Raw genomic sequence first — 19,276 nt, 5'->3', positions numbered from 1 at the left:
ATAGAAAATATATTTATATCATAACTGATTTTTTATACTTTTGTTTTCCTTTACTGCGTCCAGTATTTAATTAGTCGAGCTTTGCTGTCTCCTGTGACAGCTCTTGTTTTATTTTAAGTACGATTGACATTGACCCTAGGGGGTCCATAATCAATATCAACCGGGGTCTTCACATAAAATTGCTAGATAATAAGTTTGATTACAAGATCTCATTCCAAACACTCGTTTTTGTCCTGAAAGCATTTTTCTATTTAAATAACGGTGAACAGGGGGTCCAAAAGCAACCCCAACCGGGGTATTCACATAAGATTGCTAAATACCAAGTTTGATTACAATTACTCGTTCCAAACTATAGTTATCGCCCAGAAACAAGAAAACTCGGTCGACCAACTCCTATATACCTCATAAACTTCGTTTGTGGTGGCATGATAACTAGTTTCATCACCATTAAACCATGATGTTTGAACTTATCTTTTTATTCATGGCTGTATTTATGAGAAATTCGTCTAACAGTTAGAGCTACCAGCGGGTAAAATACATTTTCATCTACAAGTTGATATTGAGGGAAATTTCTCTTGAACTTGTATTTAAGCATGGAATAGAAATGTTGCTTGTTTGCTGTGTAAGATGTTGTTTTATTTCATCTCGTGAACTTCTTAAACAGAACATGAGTGGTAAATGAGTTTTTGACGATGAGCGGCGAGTTGCATAGCTTTCCTTAATAAATGACTCATTTTTTAAATTTTATATTTAATTATTTATATGTATTTTTGCAAAATGACCAATCAACACATTGTATTGAAATTCACGTGACGAAAAAAATAAAATAAAAAAGTGTTTGATTCAGATGGATTTTATTTCGATTTGTTAATTCTACATCTATTCATAGAAAGAAATCTTATTTGAGGATTATTTCAGACAATTAAGAATTGATGACAGATGTGTAAACGTTCAAGAACTGAGACGCGTGTCGGAAAACATCCTTTGGGCTGGTGACTGTCATTGCTTTTAAGAGGCAGAGGCAATATCTGGTGAATTGAATAAATTGAAATAAGTTTTATATTTTGTATAACGTTTGAGATTTAAGTTATTTGGCAATTTCATCTTTGCTTTGCTCTATAAAGCCCGATATGTGAGCTTAAATAAAATTGAGGTACCACATAGGGAAGTCTTTCAAAAATAAGTCTCTTCATTGATAAGGTTGAACTAATTTTTTTATTCTTTCCAAGTATAATGTTCACGTATACATCAGTAATCTACTCAAAAGCATAAACTACTTTGTCATACTCACAATACTGTATATCCTGTAAGACTTAGTGCTTAAATGTTTAAATCAAAAGATTCTTTTTTCATATTAATGTTTGTGGTGAGTGCGCTACAGCCGCACAAATTTATTCCCTTTTTTGCTTCGACAAGAAATGTGAAGATTGTTTTAGTACCATTTTGGTTAAGGTACGATGTAGTAATTTTTACATTAAATAGCATGGAACATTCGCTTATTAAATACACCGTTTTAAACACTGTATCCAAAAACTGATTGAACATGTAACATTAATTCATATTTTTCATTCTTCATTTACACATTATTTAATAATTGTATTTCATGAATTTTATCAACTTGTTTTGACTTTTTTTCATTTTCATATTTTAAAATTAATACAATAAAAAGTAAAAAAGGAAATGCTGTTATATAAAAACAAAATAAACATTCAATAATTCTGAACTTTAAACGTGTTTTTTTTATTTTTGTGAAATAATTGTTTACATTTAAATTTTCTTTTGTGCATAATAACCTACTTGTAATTTTTGCTTGAAGTTATTTGCAACATTGTATTAAGTACACTTCTGCTAATCAAGGTGGATCAAAATTTTGTTAATTTAAAGATGTTGTTGATAGAGACGATAAATTTATTCCACGAATCAACTAACCTAGTGTTAGAAATTGAATATATTGGGCGAATTTTGAAATTTGATATTGTGTTGTTAACGTTATGGTTAATGTGTGTGATATACGAGTTTTTTTTATATTTTATGCAGCAATGTATTTAATTTTAGCTGCCGGAATATTATATACTTACATTCTTTCTTATGATAAAGAATGTAGGAATGTAGATCTATTAATTAGAGATATCTATTTAAGAGATATATAATTTTATGAATGTGAAATGGATATTGTTGTATAGATGAACTTACCAAAAACGAAACAAAAGGATCATCACCGTGCATATCCAGTAACGCAGAAATGTACAAATAACGTTAAAGTAACACCGAATCTGTGCAACGTTATTGGCAAAACGAATAACACAGTAAGAAAAAGAAACTCTAAATCAAATTAAAAGAAATGAATTAGCGCATACGACTGCTACGACATTATACTTAAATCAGCATTACATTTTTCAGGAATATGTTTTCTTCTTTAAATCATTCGTGAGAAGGAAACCCTGATTACCGTTTTGATGGTGACTTTTGTTTTTCGTCAAATAAATATGTACATTTAACTCATTTACAACATTATTTTTCATGTTCTGTATACCTAAGACATTTTTCAAACTACAAGTGTTGTATATCAATAGAAGGAAGCTGGTAAAATAAGTTTTGGCTACTATTAATGAGATAACCGCCATTGCTTCAGTGCTTCATTTACGAATTTCATGGAAATATTTTTGATAAGATTTATAGTAAAATGTCTCAGCAACCGTATACACTAAATCACTTCTTCCAATTTGATGTACAATAAAAATATTGGTCAATTTACTTATCGCGGTGCTCGTTTTAGTCACTAAATTGGACAATTCTGCATTACCTTTTGCACAATTCATGCGCTATTTGCACATTCCTGCGTTACTGAATATGCACGTGAATATGTATCATTCAATTCTATAATGAGTATTGTTGTTAAGTGTTATTTTCTTCATTTTTTGTTATGATTCTTATATTCATAAACTATAGAAATGTAATAAGATTTAAAAAATTATAGCAAAACGAAAGATGTATTTTTGTTCTTTTATCCATTTCACATACCTGTAACTAATGTCGAGTTGTCTAAAATCCTTCTTTAAAATTCTAAAATTGACTAATAATCCTATTGTTAACTTAGTAAAAGCCTACTTGGACATTGGCAACAAATAAATGAAATAAAATATACAACACAACAAGCATCACTGCGAATAGTTTGAAATTTAAAACATGTATGTCTTACCTTGAAACTTGTCAAACATGTGGAAAAATAGACAGAGGAATGCAAGATATGCTGTCAACAATATTCTGTTTCTAAAAAAAATCAAATAAAGTTAATTTGCTAAGAAATAAGAGTGTACTTAATTTAAAGTTCTAGTTTATTTCCAGTGTGGTGCAAAAGTAAGTGTTCAATTGCAGTTGTTCCTGAAATATCTTTTGATGAATCAAAGTCACTTTCCATAAGTATCATAAATCTTCATTTGAAAGGGATATTCAGGATAGATTTCAGGTCAATCGTAAATTTAATTTAAATAAAAATCGTAAGATCGTAGAGACATAGCACTTCAACAATGCACTTTTCCGTATCGCATTACATACAGTTCATCTACGTTTTAAGTTTATGTTTTGTTTCTTCCTTTATTTATTTATTTTTGTCGTTTTTGGCTTATTTGGGGGGAAGGAATAGTTTATTCCTTTTGTAATCTCTTCTGTACCGTTCGAAAATATGTCAGCTAGTAATTGGAAAACAACAAACTAAGCATTGTCCATATTTGAATTATTCCAATATTCATGAATGCTGGAACAGGGCAAGCAATGGTGTATTTTATTAAATCTGGTCTTGACAGCTTGAGGGTCAAACCAACAATCCCTACGTTGAGAAGCAGACAGTCGTACAACTAGGCGTAACTTTTAAAATGTGTTATTTAAGTTATAATTAACACATCAATTTACAGTACGTATTCGGTTTCTGCACTGTCAGTGCATGGACAATATCAGTAAATATAAAATTCAAATTACGTTGTTCCATTAATAAAATAATTATTAAATAATAATAATAAGTTAATGAAATGATGCTTCATCTTCAACTGAACATTCCGAGTAGATACTTCAAAGAATTTCATCAGTTTTCAATAAAAATATAACCAGGAAAGCAAAGAAATGTATCATTCAAATTAAGAGTAGTTTTTATTTGACAGCAAATGTTTGATATAAATTTTTTGAAAGAATAGAGATTATTGGAGAGTACTTAGAAACATATGTAGGTGAATATTGCAGACTTGGTTTAACGCCGTTTTACCGATACAAAGCCGCTCAAAAAGGCCAATGAAACATATTTCAATAGTTCAATAAATGAAAAATAAAGACATTGAATTTGCTCATGAGTTGCTATGTAATACAGGCAGGAAAGTGTCACAATGAAGGTTCAATGATAACCACGGAATGAACACATCTGCAGATGTTTCTAAATTCAAAAGTTCGCCATTTTCGTGTCTAAATGTTGAATTCTGCCTAAGCCGGTGCTATGGGATGTGGACGGAAACTTAAACTTTCCCGTACCGTCCAAATTAAATCCAAATTAAATGTATACCGCATTTGATCTTGCATGAGGTTAATCTGCTTGTAATTAAGGCTATTTACCTTCATCAAAATAAGGTCAGTTTTTCCTTTGAAACTGGACCTAAGATTTATAACAATTTCGGTCATCTTTTATCACAGAATTAAGGTGAAATGGAATTGTTAGTGATACCTGTGAATCGGACTTCCAGCACTGTGCAGGTCACTGTCGTTCGCTGTGATTGATCATAAAATTATATGAACATTCTAGAGTCTTTCACACTGTACCTATGTTTCGGCATGTATATAAGTTATCAGTTCGAAGGCAACCGTTACTGGTTAACTGCTTGACAGCCTGCCTAGGATCGAAATGGTGGCTGAACTGTGATCTTGGCAATTCAGTGTGACTTACTGTCGTAATCCGGAGTAAAAACTACCACCGTAGTACTGTACGTAGTGGTTTGCCTGTTTGCAAAGTGCAAATATGTACTTATTTTTCATTAATATGGTATTTACTGGAACGGTTATAAAAAATTAATTTATAAAATACATAACCACTTAAGACGATACATCTGCTGATATTCTGCTGATTTTTTTTCTAAATTCAAAGTCTCGTTCTGCTGGTGGCGTGGACGTTAACTTGTACCGTCCATACAAACCGAGCCTGCAGCATTTTCAATTTTGTCGTTTTTTTTGGCGTTCTTTTGGTTTTCTCTTTTTCTCTATTTACCGCTTGAAGTCAAGTACACAAATTGCAGAAAATGTTTAGAAATACGTCTCAGATTAACTCAGTTTGGAGTTGTTTTCCGTCACAAAATAGCTCAGTCAAGTGAAGTGTCGACAAGTCATTGTTTCCTTTTTAATTTTGTTGTGTGATGACGACGTCGACAAAACAACAATAAAAATAATAATGATCATCATTTAGATTAAGCTTTTATGTGTTCTCCTGAACTTTCCATTTAGTTTTTTATTCAAATATTGAAACAATAAGATCACTTTTCTTAAGTTATCAATATTATTGTAATAAAACAACTATCTTGGTAATTAATTTTGTTATTAAAATCATAAACTACCACAGTACTTAGTTTGCAGGTTTTGATTTCTAATTGATTATAATTGACTTTAACAGTTAAAGGGAAGTAACACTGATTCCAAATTTACTATTTTCTCCGTTTATAAGTCTTTCAGTTTTGTACTTTGATATTGAAACAATTAAGATTAATAATTGTAGTGTGTTTTATATTCTAAGTTAAAAAGGGGAATGGCTCTAAAAATAATGCTTTCAGAAGTAAGTCTAAATGCAATTGCACCTTGTCATGATCAGCAATTATTCCAAGTTTCAAACTTTTTGAAATATTTGAATAAAAATTTCTAGTTACATGGGCTGAACCTATTTATAATCTGGTATTTATCTTATGGTAATAAGTGTGAATGGCAATTGAGTTCTCATTTGCAGTATCAATAAACAAATGTATGTGTAATTCCATTCTGGATGAAATAAGTCATATTATACCATATATAATAAATAACAAACAGGGCTTTATAACGTCAAACGTGTTATTTTCTCAAATTACCCAATATCAAACACCACTTTACAAATTAAAATCACATCAAATTAATAAAGACTTATACAAATTTAAACAAGAATAAGTTGTTAAGCTGTAAAGACTTTCTATCTTAAATTTGAACTTATCTCATTCTAAAGCAAATTTATACAAGCTTGCAGCAGCATACATTAGTCTCACATTACAGAAAATCCGAACAATGGCAATTTTTGCATCTATTATGTGTAACAATAAAACTTTAGATAAAGCTCACTTAACAATATACTTGTAATCAAAATAAAAGAAAACATAATTACAAAATATCTAACTCTGTGTAATAATGGATGAATTAAAAAAAATGTCCTGTATAACTGTCAGAATAACCAAACTATCTACTCTTTGATTGTAACTAATATCAGAGACTAGTTGGACCATATGTTGCACCAACAACTCAGACTGTTACACAGATTTACCGGGTAAAAGTTAAGCATAATTTAACTTTATTACAATTGAACACAAATGATCTTGACATATCTTAAATAATATACAATACAATGTAAATAAATAAAAACTTAAACAGAAGTTTAGGACAAATCTGTTTTACACAAACCTTAAAGCACTGTGTCCTTCTAAAAAATTGTCTATACCCACATAATGCTATAAGAAATTGCAAATCCCAATAAAATGTGGTCTATCATGAAAAAAGTTGCAAAAATACAGCCTAGCACTTTTCATTTACGGAAACTTCTTATACAAATTTTGATATTCATTTTTCCATGTTTCAAAGTAACAAATAAAAAAGTAAACACAAGTTTTTAAAATTTTTACCATTTTACCTTTAAACTTTAGCCCAATTTACAGTCTAGTCAAGTTTTAGAAATAAATCATTTTAAAAGAATCTGGTAAACTAATAATTACTAGTAGTTAATTTAGTTTAATTACACACTTGAATTATAAAATGAGAATAAAAATTGTCCCCATACAAGTTTGAATTATAATACAACATTTAGAACAAACAATACCATCCTAAGCATAAAAATCCCAAACTATAACAATAACAAACCTCTTTCAACTCTTTCAATTAGCAAACATTCAACGTATACAAAACAATGATAACAAAAATTATGTTTTAAATATATACATTACATAAAATTGAAGGGATGGAATGTGATGACATTTCAAATAATTATGTACCTCCTTTTGTTTCTTTCATGTATAGGATTGCATACTTATAAAGGCTATAATCAAAGTAACTCTTTAACATAAGCAACAATCATTTAATCAGAAATCTTTGGTCTATATTAAATCTACTTAGAACATTCATAGTGAAAACAATGCAGCCCCACATTGTTGTAAATCATTCAGTTGCCATCTGTATAAGAAAAAAGGATCATTTTTACACACATTTGAAGTCACACCAATACAATTATGGTCATTGTGACAAAATTGTCCTATTTTCTAGGGAAGACCTCGGTGTTTTGATACACATACAACATACCTAGAAAGAACCACATATCTTTGCACATGACTTATTAACTACTACTCCAATTGTCCTGAACTAAACCTACATTATCTATGTATTCAAATTTAAGCAGCATGCCTCCAGATTCATGCAAATTTTTCTGTTTTTGAAAATGTATTTGAAAGTTAAATATTCTGAGGAAATCAAAAGGAAGCAATTTACACATTACAAACAGCACTCACAACCCATGCCAATTACCAAAATGAGGTCAAAATATTAAAAAAGCCTTTACTGCGTTAGTAACGCAGTAGAAATATGATGATAAATACCTCCCAAAAAATTGACCATTATTCGCATATAACATGTTAATTATTATATAAATCTTAAATCTGTTCACTTTTCCTAAAATGTTAGTACATTTTCCCCAGGTTTATTGAAATATTTTGTCTTATCTGTAGGCATGCAGCTTTAAATTAAATCCAAATATTTCCCTTTACTACAATTATAATTTATACTTCTTTGATTATTTATCAAGCCAGCATGTGCATTTCACTATAAGTAAACATCTACAATATAATCTATCATATAAAGTAGAGATGAATGCTGGCTGCATGTAAAGATGGCATATGTTTTCACAGTATAAATGCTGAAGATTAAAATCAATTAATAATCATAACAAACCTTGATAGAAACTTATCTTGAGCATAATCGTATTTTAAACAATATTTATATAAATACCGGAATTTAATTTTATCAAATAGTCTATAAATCACGGACAAACAACAGTAAAATATAGAACTGATGATAATTTTTGTTATGCACATAAGGGTATATAAGGAATCCACTATAATTTTATATCAAACACTTTTAAATACTCATATAATGTAAAACATTTCTTATCGTTTCCAACATCAAAACATGGAATACAAATAAAAGGTTCGTAAACCCATTGATAAACATATGACATTGATTCAACCCACTTAAGTTTAAATATTATGCAATCTTTCGACATTGAAACATTCGTCAATCACACAATGGTCACATTTTAGACATTTTGGCTTTAATATAGATAACAGTACAAGGAAGGTATGTCATTGTGAGCATTGTCAGATATGAAAACAAGATATGTATGAAATGTATGGAAAGGCATGCTACTGAGATGTTATATTTCGGATCCTTGAAGATCATTCATCACGACATTATGGTTGTGCTTTTGATATTTGCAGTAATTGAATGGATGAAGGTTGTCGAGTTCTTAAGCCGGTCCGGTCGCTAGGACTTTTGTTAGTTTATAACAAAATGTGTTCAAACCCTGTAAGGGGCAAGTCGTTGTTTCCTTGGGTAAGAACTTTACACTCATTGCTAAGTACTGGTTGGTTCTAGGAACGGATTCGAAAGTGGGTCAATAAGCTTACACAATCGAACTAAAATTCGGTAAAACACAAACAAAATGTGTCCTTTCTTTCCAGGTTATGTAGTTTAGAAGCAAAATTATCAGATGTACTTCTTGTTGAACATTGACGACAGAAACGTAAAAGTAAGTGTGATGTGCTTCCTTAAATAAGAGAGCTGGCTTTCCCACTTTTTTTTCTTAAATTGATGTTATCAACACTTAATATATATTGCCAAAACTCTGTATTATAGTAAATTTGCACCGGTTGGTATATTCAATTGAGTAATACCAGTTAATTTCAGTCATTTAAAGTATCTATATGTCTGGGATCTGGGTGAACCACTTTCTACATTTCATCGGACTTTAAACGCATTGCTGTCCTCTATAATAACCAAACAAATGATAATTTAGTATACACCACAACAATCACGCGGGTTTAACGTGATCAGAGAAGAACGATCAAAAAGATTAAAGATTAAAACACATACAAAGTCGTTGACCTAATTGTCGTATAAATACGTAGTTTATCCAAACAGACGTAATGTTTTATTGGAATAATTTGTAAATGCGAAAATGACAGACAGGTATTGAAATTAGGTCCTTTGATTGTACTAAAATGGACAAAGACTAATTTTGATGCTCTATCTCATCAACTTTATTACTTGCAATGAAAATCGGATTATGATTAATCGGTGAGTCATTCCGAATGTCATATGACACACTAAGACGATATTTTCTGAAAACGAAACACAGGGTTAAGGTCATAGAACACGCAAGTCATGTTACGCAGTGAACAAATCGTAATATCTTAACAGGAATATAGGAGCTAAATACTGTAAGTTTTTAGCAAATAATAAAATTAAGATGGAATATCATTTAACAATTCTAATGGGAAATATAAATAAAAAACATTATATAAGATACATCAATATTTGGTTACGCATTGCAAATTTTGTAAAATATCAAAAACACGTTTGTTTTAAAACAATTCAGTTTCGTTTTGAATTGACCACATTTCAAATCACAAAGTCTTCAGTGTTTTCCTGAAGAGGCTAATATTTCAAAAAATAATTTTCTCAAAATAAATTTGTATGGGATTTAAAATATGTTGTGTATGTATAAAAGATATGTTAAGAATAACAATATTGAACAAATGAAATGTACATGCGGTTACTTATACACTTTTACTTATTTATATGTTAACCCTTTACCTCATATATACGCGAAACAACGCACTTTCGACTCCCCCTCCCTCTTTTAGGCCCGAAATAGTGAAAAAATGTCCTGTTTCGGCCCCAAACACATGTTTTTGTTTGCGAAATGTTGATAAAAAATTAACCACTTTTCCAGCGCCGCCCCCCTATTCAAAAGGTTCATCAGGGGTTGGCAGAAGGGGGATGTGCCACCTTCTGTTGGGGGGGGGGTTAGAGGGGGCGGTAGTCCCCCTCATCGCCAAGAAAATTTTGGACTTGTGAGAGGCTAAAAATGACCCTATATTGACCATGAGGTAATGTGTAACCAACGCTGAAAAGCCTTTGACTATCTCAATCCATTTAGAAGTTGAAGCACTATGAAATCAATTTTGATGGCAAAATATAAACGCAAAATAGTGATTTTTGGCAATTTTGAGATCTCTCCTCGTTGCCATGGTAACAGGAAATTTAAGACTGATCATGTCGTTACAAAGGCAATGGTCCAGTTTACATTTGTGCCAAGTATGATTAGTATTGATGCATTTTTCATAGTTTCATAGCAGTTTGAACTTGTAACAGGAGGCTTTTCAATGAAAACGGCCATTTTTCGCAATATGCTCATGAGGGCAAGGGTAAACTTCTTTAATTTAAAATCATCAAATAAGTAATGGCTTAAATCTGTAGTTTCAAATGCTTAAATATGTATCATGAAGTGTCATAGATAACTGCATAAAAACGCTTATATGTTTGTAATGTTATGTAAGGCTTTTAATAAGAAAAAACAAATAACACAGATCATCTATGTGCGAAAGTAAAATGTTAACATTTTCCAACATATTATATTACGTATTCAAACTTACTGTAAAGAAAACACTAGATATGACTTTCTTACCAGTTACAAAATGCAAGGAAATACGATTTTCTTGACAAATTACAGGCAATGAAAATATCAATATGTAAGAGTTCTTTTTTAACATCATCGGGTGTTAATTGGCATCTGTTTTGTCGAATGATCACTATTTTAGATAATATAACAATGGAATGTAGAAAATATTTGTCTTGGTAGAAAGAAATGGAAGACAAAGACTGGTCATATAAAGATGAGGAAGAGAATGCATCAGATTCACCTCTGTATGAATTGAATGAAACAAACACATGTCACCCATGTAAGCTGGTGAAGAAATTAGCCTTTGCAAACAAGTATTGCATTGAATGTGAGGAGATGTTATGTGAGGATTGTGTAATTAGTCATGTAAAAAGGAAGGCAACTGCTTCACATAAGCCTGTACCGACCGACAAAAGTTATGCAAGTATTATTTTATGCACTCCTTGTAAAGATGACGGAACTACGATACATGCTGCTACTTATTGTGAAGAATGCGAGGAATACCTTTGCAATGACTGCACACGTTCTCATGGAAAGAGAAAAGCAACGACGGCACACAAACCAAAAGCATTAGAGGATTTTGATAACAAGGCATTAAACACGCGTGCTATTAATCCGTTTTGCGAACCTTGCAAGGATAACGATAGAGAGATTCGTTCACTATCCTATTGCGAAGAATGTGACAAACATTTATGCGACTCGTGCACAGAAATCCACCGCAGCAAGAAAGCAACAAACAAACATTATCCAGTACCAGGTTCTGTATTTCACATGAAGAGAAAGGAAACCACTGTGCAAGACCAAAAGCTGTGTGATCCATGTCAGTTTCAAAACATTGAGAAAGATGCAACATCATATTGTGGAGAATGTGAGGTACTACTCTGTGCTGCATGTACGAATTACCACTGTTTAAAAAATATGACAAAATCACATATACTTGAAAGTCCAGACTGTGTGGAATATATTACCAGAGAATGTGATATTTGTGAGAAAGAAGATAAAAAAGCAGTCATGTTTTGCAAAACTTGTGAGAAAGCAATCTGTGAAACTTGTAAACTGTGGCATGAAGGGCAAAGTTCGACCAAATCTCATCCAACTGAGATAATCCCCGATAGGAAGCTAGAAAGATTGATAAGATGTGACAACTGTATTGAGAATATCATAAAAGCAGAAAAGTTTTGTACAGTTTGTGAAGAAAATTACTGTGTTGGTTGTGTAAGTAACCATAGAAAACTAAAGGCGACTAGAGGCCACAAACTAATACGAGCTGTATCTGTTCAAATATACAAAAAGGCTCAAAGGAAAGAAGTTGCTCTTTGTGGCGAATGCGGAAAAGACGAAGGCTTATCAAAATATTGTTCAGAATGTCAACATTATTTGTGCAAAGAATGTTGCGAGATACATCGGCGTAGTAGATTTACCATGTCCCATAAACTCCAGGAGAACGATGAGATTGAAGATGTGAACATTCAAGACTGCGACTCTTGCAAGTTACCCGGTTCAGCAGAATCCTACTGTGAGCAGTGTGGTGAATTCTTTTGCACAATCTGCAATAAGCATCACCAGAAGTTCAAAGAAACAAGTGGGCATGAAATAAAATCAGTTCAGGATGGTATTCTTCAAAGAATGGCACAACAACAATGTATTGAAGACATTCAGTTACGGTATGTATCTAATTATGCTTTGTGTGTGCATATTTTTATCTGACAGATAATGATTTGTTTACAAGTAAATAGTAACATACATATTTCGATATCATAATGGTTTAGTCACTAGAACACGAAGCGCTTAAAGCGATAAAACAGCAGACGGTTGCGTTTTATACCGTATAAATCGTATGTTAAATGGCTTGCAATATGGTAGATTTGACAAGTTACTTTAAATACTTTGGTGTCAAACGGTGTGTTGAAGTATCTACTGTGACAAAGCTAAGATCTACAGCTTTTCATTGGTGTAATAAATTTCAAAATCGGATTTCAAATCACAAAAAAACTAGCGGTTTAAAAACGGCTTAAACTGTATTGTTGGAGATATCGATTTTACTCGAAAATGTATTTTTTCACTCGATATACCTCGGTTATACGTAGTTTAAATTGAAACTGTTTATGTGTGTATTGTTTTAAAAGCATCTCCTTTAGAACAATTTGGTTAACTTGTGCCAGACTTCGCACATGATTTCACAGTTCGTCATATAGTTCTCTTAGCATACTTTTATCTGGGACAAAATGTGTCGGCTCTTAAACTGCTATGTATTTGGCTTATGAATAGCGTATTTACCATCCTTGTAAATATTAAAACAGTTTGCTTAAATCAAATAAACACTTCACTTAACATATAGGCTCATAAAGGACATGGCATCTAAAATAGTTATCAAATCTGCAATGCTGGACAAGCATTTCTAATGACCTCTATGTTTGACCTTGACCTTTGACCTAAAGATCTTGTTCATGTCCGCGACACCGCTTCTCATATAGTTGTGGGCATTTCTATGACGCGTTTCATCAAAATCCCTCCATGCGTGAAGGAGATATGCTCCGGGCAAAAAGCGGAAACGAAACGTTTTTTTTTAAACGGGCATATAATAAAATAATCGTTTGTTATAATTATGAGCACTTATTAATAACAATGTTATATTCATAACTATAATTAAGAAAATTGGTCTAGGCATATAGGAAACTTTAATTCCGTGTTAAATTGTCTAGATATTAACTTAAATATGAGCGTTAAATTGCAATAATTGTTTAATAATTTCCGTCTATCACCTGTGTTGTAAAACAAAAATTCTGTTAAGATTAGAGTTTTGTGTACAAAAACAGTTACAAAATATATCACTGGTTACCATTTATAAAATATACAATTTTAGATGTGTGCAAACAATCTATTAACTTAAGTATTTATGACATGATATATAGCTTATTTAGCTGGAATTAAATATTTTGTATCTATTTTCCTCTGGCTTTTTTTTGTTACTATTGCATTGTTCGAGTGACGTTCATTTATTTCTGAACTGCTGTACAAATTGTGATAATATTTTTTGTACACGAGCTAAGCTTTGAGCGTATTATGATAGCCCTTGATAAAACTGAGACATTGTTTACAACACAGACCTGTTGTCTACATTCAAAGCACATGAATTTTGATTCGTTATAATATGCCATAATAAATAAATCTGGACATAAGTCAGAACGAACCAAAAGGGAATGTGATCAAGACGAATAAAAAATCGTTTTACATTTCTACTTTGTTTTAATGGTTAACAATAAAATTTATATCCAACAGTTAAAGAAAATAAGGCAATGATGTGCCTATTTTGTTGTTAGTTTTTCTCCATACTTCAACACCTTATTTATTATTTCCTTAGTAATTCACAACGCTTCCCGGGGAAACCGAGATCTTTGGAAATCATGGTAGATACAGTTACACTCACATGGGACCCACCATCAACAATTGGGGAAGGCGACTGTTATCAAATCAGTTATAAAGAAAGTAGCCACGGGGAAAACTGGAAGTTTTATCAAGGTGAATTGAAGTCATCAACTGCCGTCATAAGCGATTTGAAATCAAATACAGCTTTTGTTTTCCAAGTTTGTGTAGTTAATGAGGATTGCGTTGGTCCTTACAGTGAGCAAAGTGATGAAATCTTTACATTAGAATCACAAGCTTCAAGACTCGTACAAGCTTCAGTTCTGATAGAGAAAGGAAATCCGTCACCATCCAAGTATGCATTACCATTATCTGAAATAAGGGAGGCAAGAAATCAGCAAACGAAGACAAATAAATTTCAGCTCGGTATATAGGCCTATCTCCTTTTTATTTGTATCTGTCATGTTTAAATTGTCTTTAGTTAAGGTGTTTCTATACATGTGATGAAATATATATTCAATTTTTTTTTACCACAGTTAAATCGCGTTCCTTTTACGGTATATTTTTAATAAATTGTACCAAAATGTTAAATTTCCTTGTAACGAATATTGTTTGATTTTATTAATCTACAAATTGCAAAAAAATGTGTTTTTCTCTTCCTTTGATGCTTCGATTTCTGTGATATTTTTTTTTCATATAACCGTACTTAAAATTCCAGAATTAAGCATTATTTAACTGTGACAAAGTTACACTTACTTATATCAATATCATAAAAATGATATTATTGTGTGTAGGTGCACCACCAACAAACAGTTGTAAACCAAAGACAATTATGCTGGTAGGCGCTAAAGGAACAGGAAAAAGTACCTTAGTAGATGGAATAGTAAACTATGTGTTAGGTGTTAAGTGGGATGATCCGTTTAGATTTACAGTCAAAGATGTAGAACAAAAGGTAAAACATAGAATCAAATATCAAGTAAGTGATTATAATTAGTAAACCGAAGTTTTTTTTAATAATTCGCTATTATTATAATTCTGTTTATATATTCAAAATGTCAAAAAATCTGAATTTTAATAAAGTTTTAATCATATTGTTCGTTATAGGTTGAAGCAGAATGGATAACGTGTTACACACTCAACCCAGAGATGGGAAGTCGTCTTGACTATCCATTAAATATCATAGATACCCCAAGTTTTGGAGCTATAAGAGATCTGGGAAAAGATCTGGAAATTGTTCAACAATTTAGACAATTATTTACCGAAAATGAGCCAAAGTGTGTAAAATTCATAGATGCAGTCTGTTTTGTCATAAAAGCTCCAGATGCTCGTCTTACAGCTGTCCAAAGCTATATTTTTCAGTCGATTATGTCACTTTTTGGCAGAGATATTGAAAACAACATTTGTTCTCTTGTAACGTTTGCTGACGGCATTGACCCACCTGTTCTAGCTGCTTTGAAGCAATCAGAATTACCTTTTGGTAAGAGTTTCTTATTCAATAACTCCGGTCTGTTTGCCAAGAACTTTAAAATCAGTTCTTCTAATTTATCCTCAATGTTTTGGGACATGGGATTGAAAAGATTTCGAGCTTTTTTTCATCACCTGGAGCAGGTAGAAACAAACAATCTTCAGTTGACAAGAGATGTTCTTGATGAACGTTCACGCCTGGAATCGACAATTAAAATCTTGCAGCCACTACTTCACGCTGGGCTAACAAAAGTGAATAATATGAAGCAAGAGATACGTATTATTGATGAGTATACAGGACTGATAAAAGACAACCAAAATTTCGAGTATGAGGTAGAGGAAACACATCAAAAAAAGAAAGAATTACAGCGCGGACAGTATCACACCAACTGTATTATGTGCCACTTTACTTGTCATGAAAATGGAACATCTCTTGACAGAGAAAAAATTGCCAGGTTAAGCTGTATGGGAAGCAATGGATGCTGTAATTCTTGTCCAGATAAATGCCATTGGACAAAACATACAACTACTCCTTACAAGTTTGAGTATGCTATTGTCAAAGTGAGAAAAATATATGCAGAAATGCAAGAGAAATATAATAATGCAAGAGGAAAACTTTTGTCACAGGAAAAAATAGTAGAAAAGCTTGGAGAAGAACTAAATAACTTACAAGACGATATTGAAGACATGATGGTTGCCATAAAGACGTGCAATGAGCGATTGAAGGAAATTGCACTGAGACCAAACCCATTAACAATGACAGAGCATATTGATTTGATGATAGAAAACGAAAAGCTTGAAAAGAAAGAAGGGTTCATGCAGCGAATAAATATCCTTAATGACTTCAGGAAAAAGGCTCAGATTTCTATCGATGTAGAAAACATTAGCAAAGAAGCTCGAACTACCCTAGGTGCTGTTGGGAAGAAGAGGGACTGAAACACATATTTTAAAATATTCAATCAAACACATAATCTTATACAATCAGAAAACATGTAGCATACCGGTCTCATGTTTCTTCTTATACTGTATGATATTTCATTGGATAAACATTCAAAAGGTCTGATGTTTTAGCTAATCTTAGAAAAAAATCTGAATAAAAACATTAAACATATTACACCACTGAATCGCTGCAATAAAGAGATTGATATATGACAAATAATATCAACAAAAAAGGCGGCAGTCAGTAAACGCATCCCACAACCCCGGAAAGGATCCCAGCAGGACACCAAACAGGACAAAGCAAACGGGCAAAAAACGGAAGGAACGCCACCACAAACCATTCCAAATAGGAAAGCAATAAAGCAATAGTAACCTACAAGGAATCCAAACTTAATTAAAAGACCCACAAAAGGACAAGGACCAAGGGGAGGGGGCTGAAGGATTGGGGTAAAATTGAAAAACAAAAAGGGGAAAGGGGACATACGTACCATAGACGAAAAAACAAGAAGGGACATAAAAGTGTCACCCTAATTGTATGTTACAAAAAAACAAGACAAACATATGAGGAACACAGATGGTCGCCGCCTTGGAACGGTCAGCAGCATAATCAGTCCTGGAGGAGTTTAAACCGGTTAATGGTGCACCAAACCTAAAACCTCATTTAAGACTATCCAGATTGCTTATAGAACGTCAGTGGTTCTACATTGGTAGTAATTCGTTCCTGAAATAATTCTCAGAGGGGCACATGAGGTCTTCTTCCACAAGTACATGTACATTGGAAAGTCGCCATTTGACCCTTTACAGTATTGGTGTGACGTAAGCATAAATTTCCTCAGTAGAAAGCATGCTTTGTGAGTTTTTCTCTGTTGCTTTGTCCCAGAATATATGCAGTATATAGAATTTTTGTAATTTTAAAATTAGGAAATAATTTTTAGATTTTACTCCTGTATACAAATAAACAATAACCTGTTCTTAATTTAATGTTGTTTTCTTTTTCATTTATATTTTGTCTGGTTTTTGTTTAGACTTGCTCTTTTTTGTCATAGAATAATGTTTTAATACAAATAAGTTTTGAATGATGTCGAGGTATATGTTTAAACAAGGACATTTCATGCATCGTGATAATCGGATTTTATAGTCCAGATGTCTAATGTGTTGTCTTTCTTACAAAATAATATAGATAATATTTATTCAATGTATACTGTTTTGTCATACTCTCAGTACGGTGTATCCTGTATTATTAAGAGCAGATTAAAAGTTAAAATTTCTCATATTGATTTTGTGGTGTATATTTTGCCGCACAAATTTACTCGAATAAGAAATATCAAGATTTTTCATACCACTTTGGTTAACGTATAATTTAGTAATTTTACATGAAATAGCTTTGAACATTTGCTAATTTAATTTAATCTCACAGTAAATAACTGAACATTGTACATTAATTTGATATATCCCACTACACACTATAAGTAATTGTATTTCAATACTTTTATTATTTGTCATATTTTAAAATCTATACTGTGCTTAAAGTAAAATGAAAATGTTGTTTTATAGAAAGACATAAACATTCATAATTCTTTAAAAGTGAAAAGTAATCTTTCTTTTTTTTATTTTGCTAGATAATTGTTTTCTTTTAAAATTTCTTTTGTGCATAATTTCCAACTAGATTTTTTCTTGAAGTCCTATTATTTAATATGTAAACATCAAAGAACAACAAAATTTTATTAATTCTAAGATTGATTTTGTTGATAGACAATTAATTTTATACACTTATACACTAACCCTTATAAATGTATTGTCATCAACAAAATCAATCTTAAAATTAATGAAAAGTTAGTGTTCTTTGAACAGCAGAAGTTAACAGTATAAATAATGTTGCAAAGGACTTCAAGAACAATTCACTGACCTAATGTTAGAAATTGAATATGTATGTTGTTAGGGTTAGGGTGTGTGCGTGTTGTGTATGAGAATTGTATATATTTAAACCAACAATCTGCAGGAAGATATATTATATGGACATCCATATCAGAAATGTTTATATAATGTTCAAAAATATAAACGTTCAAGGCTGGCACATGTATATGCGAGGAAAATAAACTTTTATTTGATATAATTTTCTTTATATCATTTATTTGAAGGACTTTTTACATTTACGGTGCACGAGGCCTGTGGTTCAGAAAAATATATCATCTCATAAAAAAGATTAAATTTGTATGAAAATATCCGTTACAATGCGGAAATATACCGTTAAATTAGGACTGCTACTTATAGTCATGTTTGTTGATTTAATATTGATGTACGGATGATCCGAAGGCGGAGTTTCTCATGCAAACAGAAATTGTACTACCGAATTCGCCACAATTAGGTTGTACATTTGTATGCTCATTAAACTCATTTTGGTTGTCTGGACACCAAAATAAGATCTGGAGTCGATATGAAACCCAATTTATTAATGAAATGTCGCTATTTCTTTTTTATGAAATTTATTTAATGTAACTTTAAATGTATTGTATTAAAAAG

The 19,276-nt window shown here is 31.7% G+C and overlaps 1 protein-coding gene across 2 annotated transcripts; it reads left to right on the top strand.

Moving 5' to 3' along the window:
* The first annotated feature begins 9,379 nt into the window (after nt 1-9,379).
* LOC132717878 (uncharacterized) lies at nt 9,380-17,116 on the top strand. 2 transcript variants are annotated; one of them, XM_060701464.1, is made up of 5 exons: nt 9,380-9,746; nt 11,175-12,654; nt 14,352-14,779; nt 15,148-15,305; nt 15,458-17,116. In XM_060701464.1, the coding sequence occupies exons 2-5, from the start codon at nt 11,177-11,179 to the stop codon at nt 16,751-16,753; spliced, it is 3,360 nt and encodes a 1,119-aa protein (XP_060557447.1). In that variant the 5' UTR covers nt 9,380-9,746; nt 11,175-11,176; the 3' UTR covers nt 16,754-17,116. The 2 variants fall into 2 exon arrangements, with proteins under 2 accessions (XP_060557447.1, XP_060557439.1); XM_060701456.1 differs by having other exon boundaries at nt 9,381-9,746; nt 11,171-12,654; nt 15,458-17,115.
* The last annotated feature ends 2,160 nt before the right edge of the window (nt 17,117-19,276 follow it).

Source organism: Ruditapes philippinarum, unplaced genomic scaffold, assembly GCF_026571515.1.
Source record: "Ruditapes philippinarum isolate M1 unplaced genomic scaffold, ASM2657151v2 ctg3750_1_1_1_1, whole genome shotgun sequence".
Lineage (NCBI taxonomy): Eukaryota > Metazoa > Mollusca > Bivalvia > Venerida > Veneridae > Ruditapes > Ruditapes philippinarum.
The sequence above is the reverse complement of the archived record's forward strand: the minus strand, read 5'-3'. Positions and strand labels throughout refer to the sequence as shown.

Bases quoted from the DNA above. Each gene is read 5' to 3' on its own strand.
- LOC132717878 (XM_060701464.1), top strand. From the start codon at position 11,177: ATGGAAGACAAAGACTGGTCATATAAAGATGAGGAAGAGAATGCATCA. The intron at 12,655-14,351 runs GTATGTATCTAA...TTATTTCCTTAG, and splicing joins ATTGAAGACATTCAGTTACG to TAATTCACAACGCTTCCCGG. The intron at 14,780-15,147 runs GTATATAGGCCT...TATTGTGTGTAG, and splicing joins GACAAATAAATTTCAGCTCG to GTGCACCACCAACAAACAGT.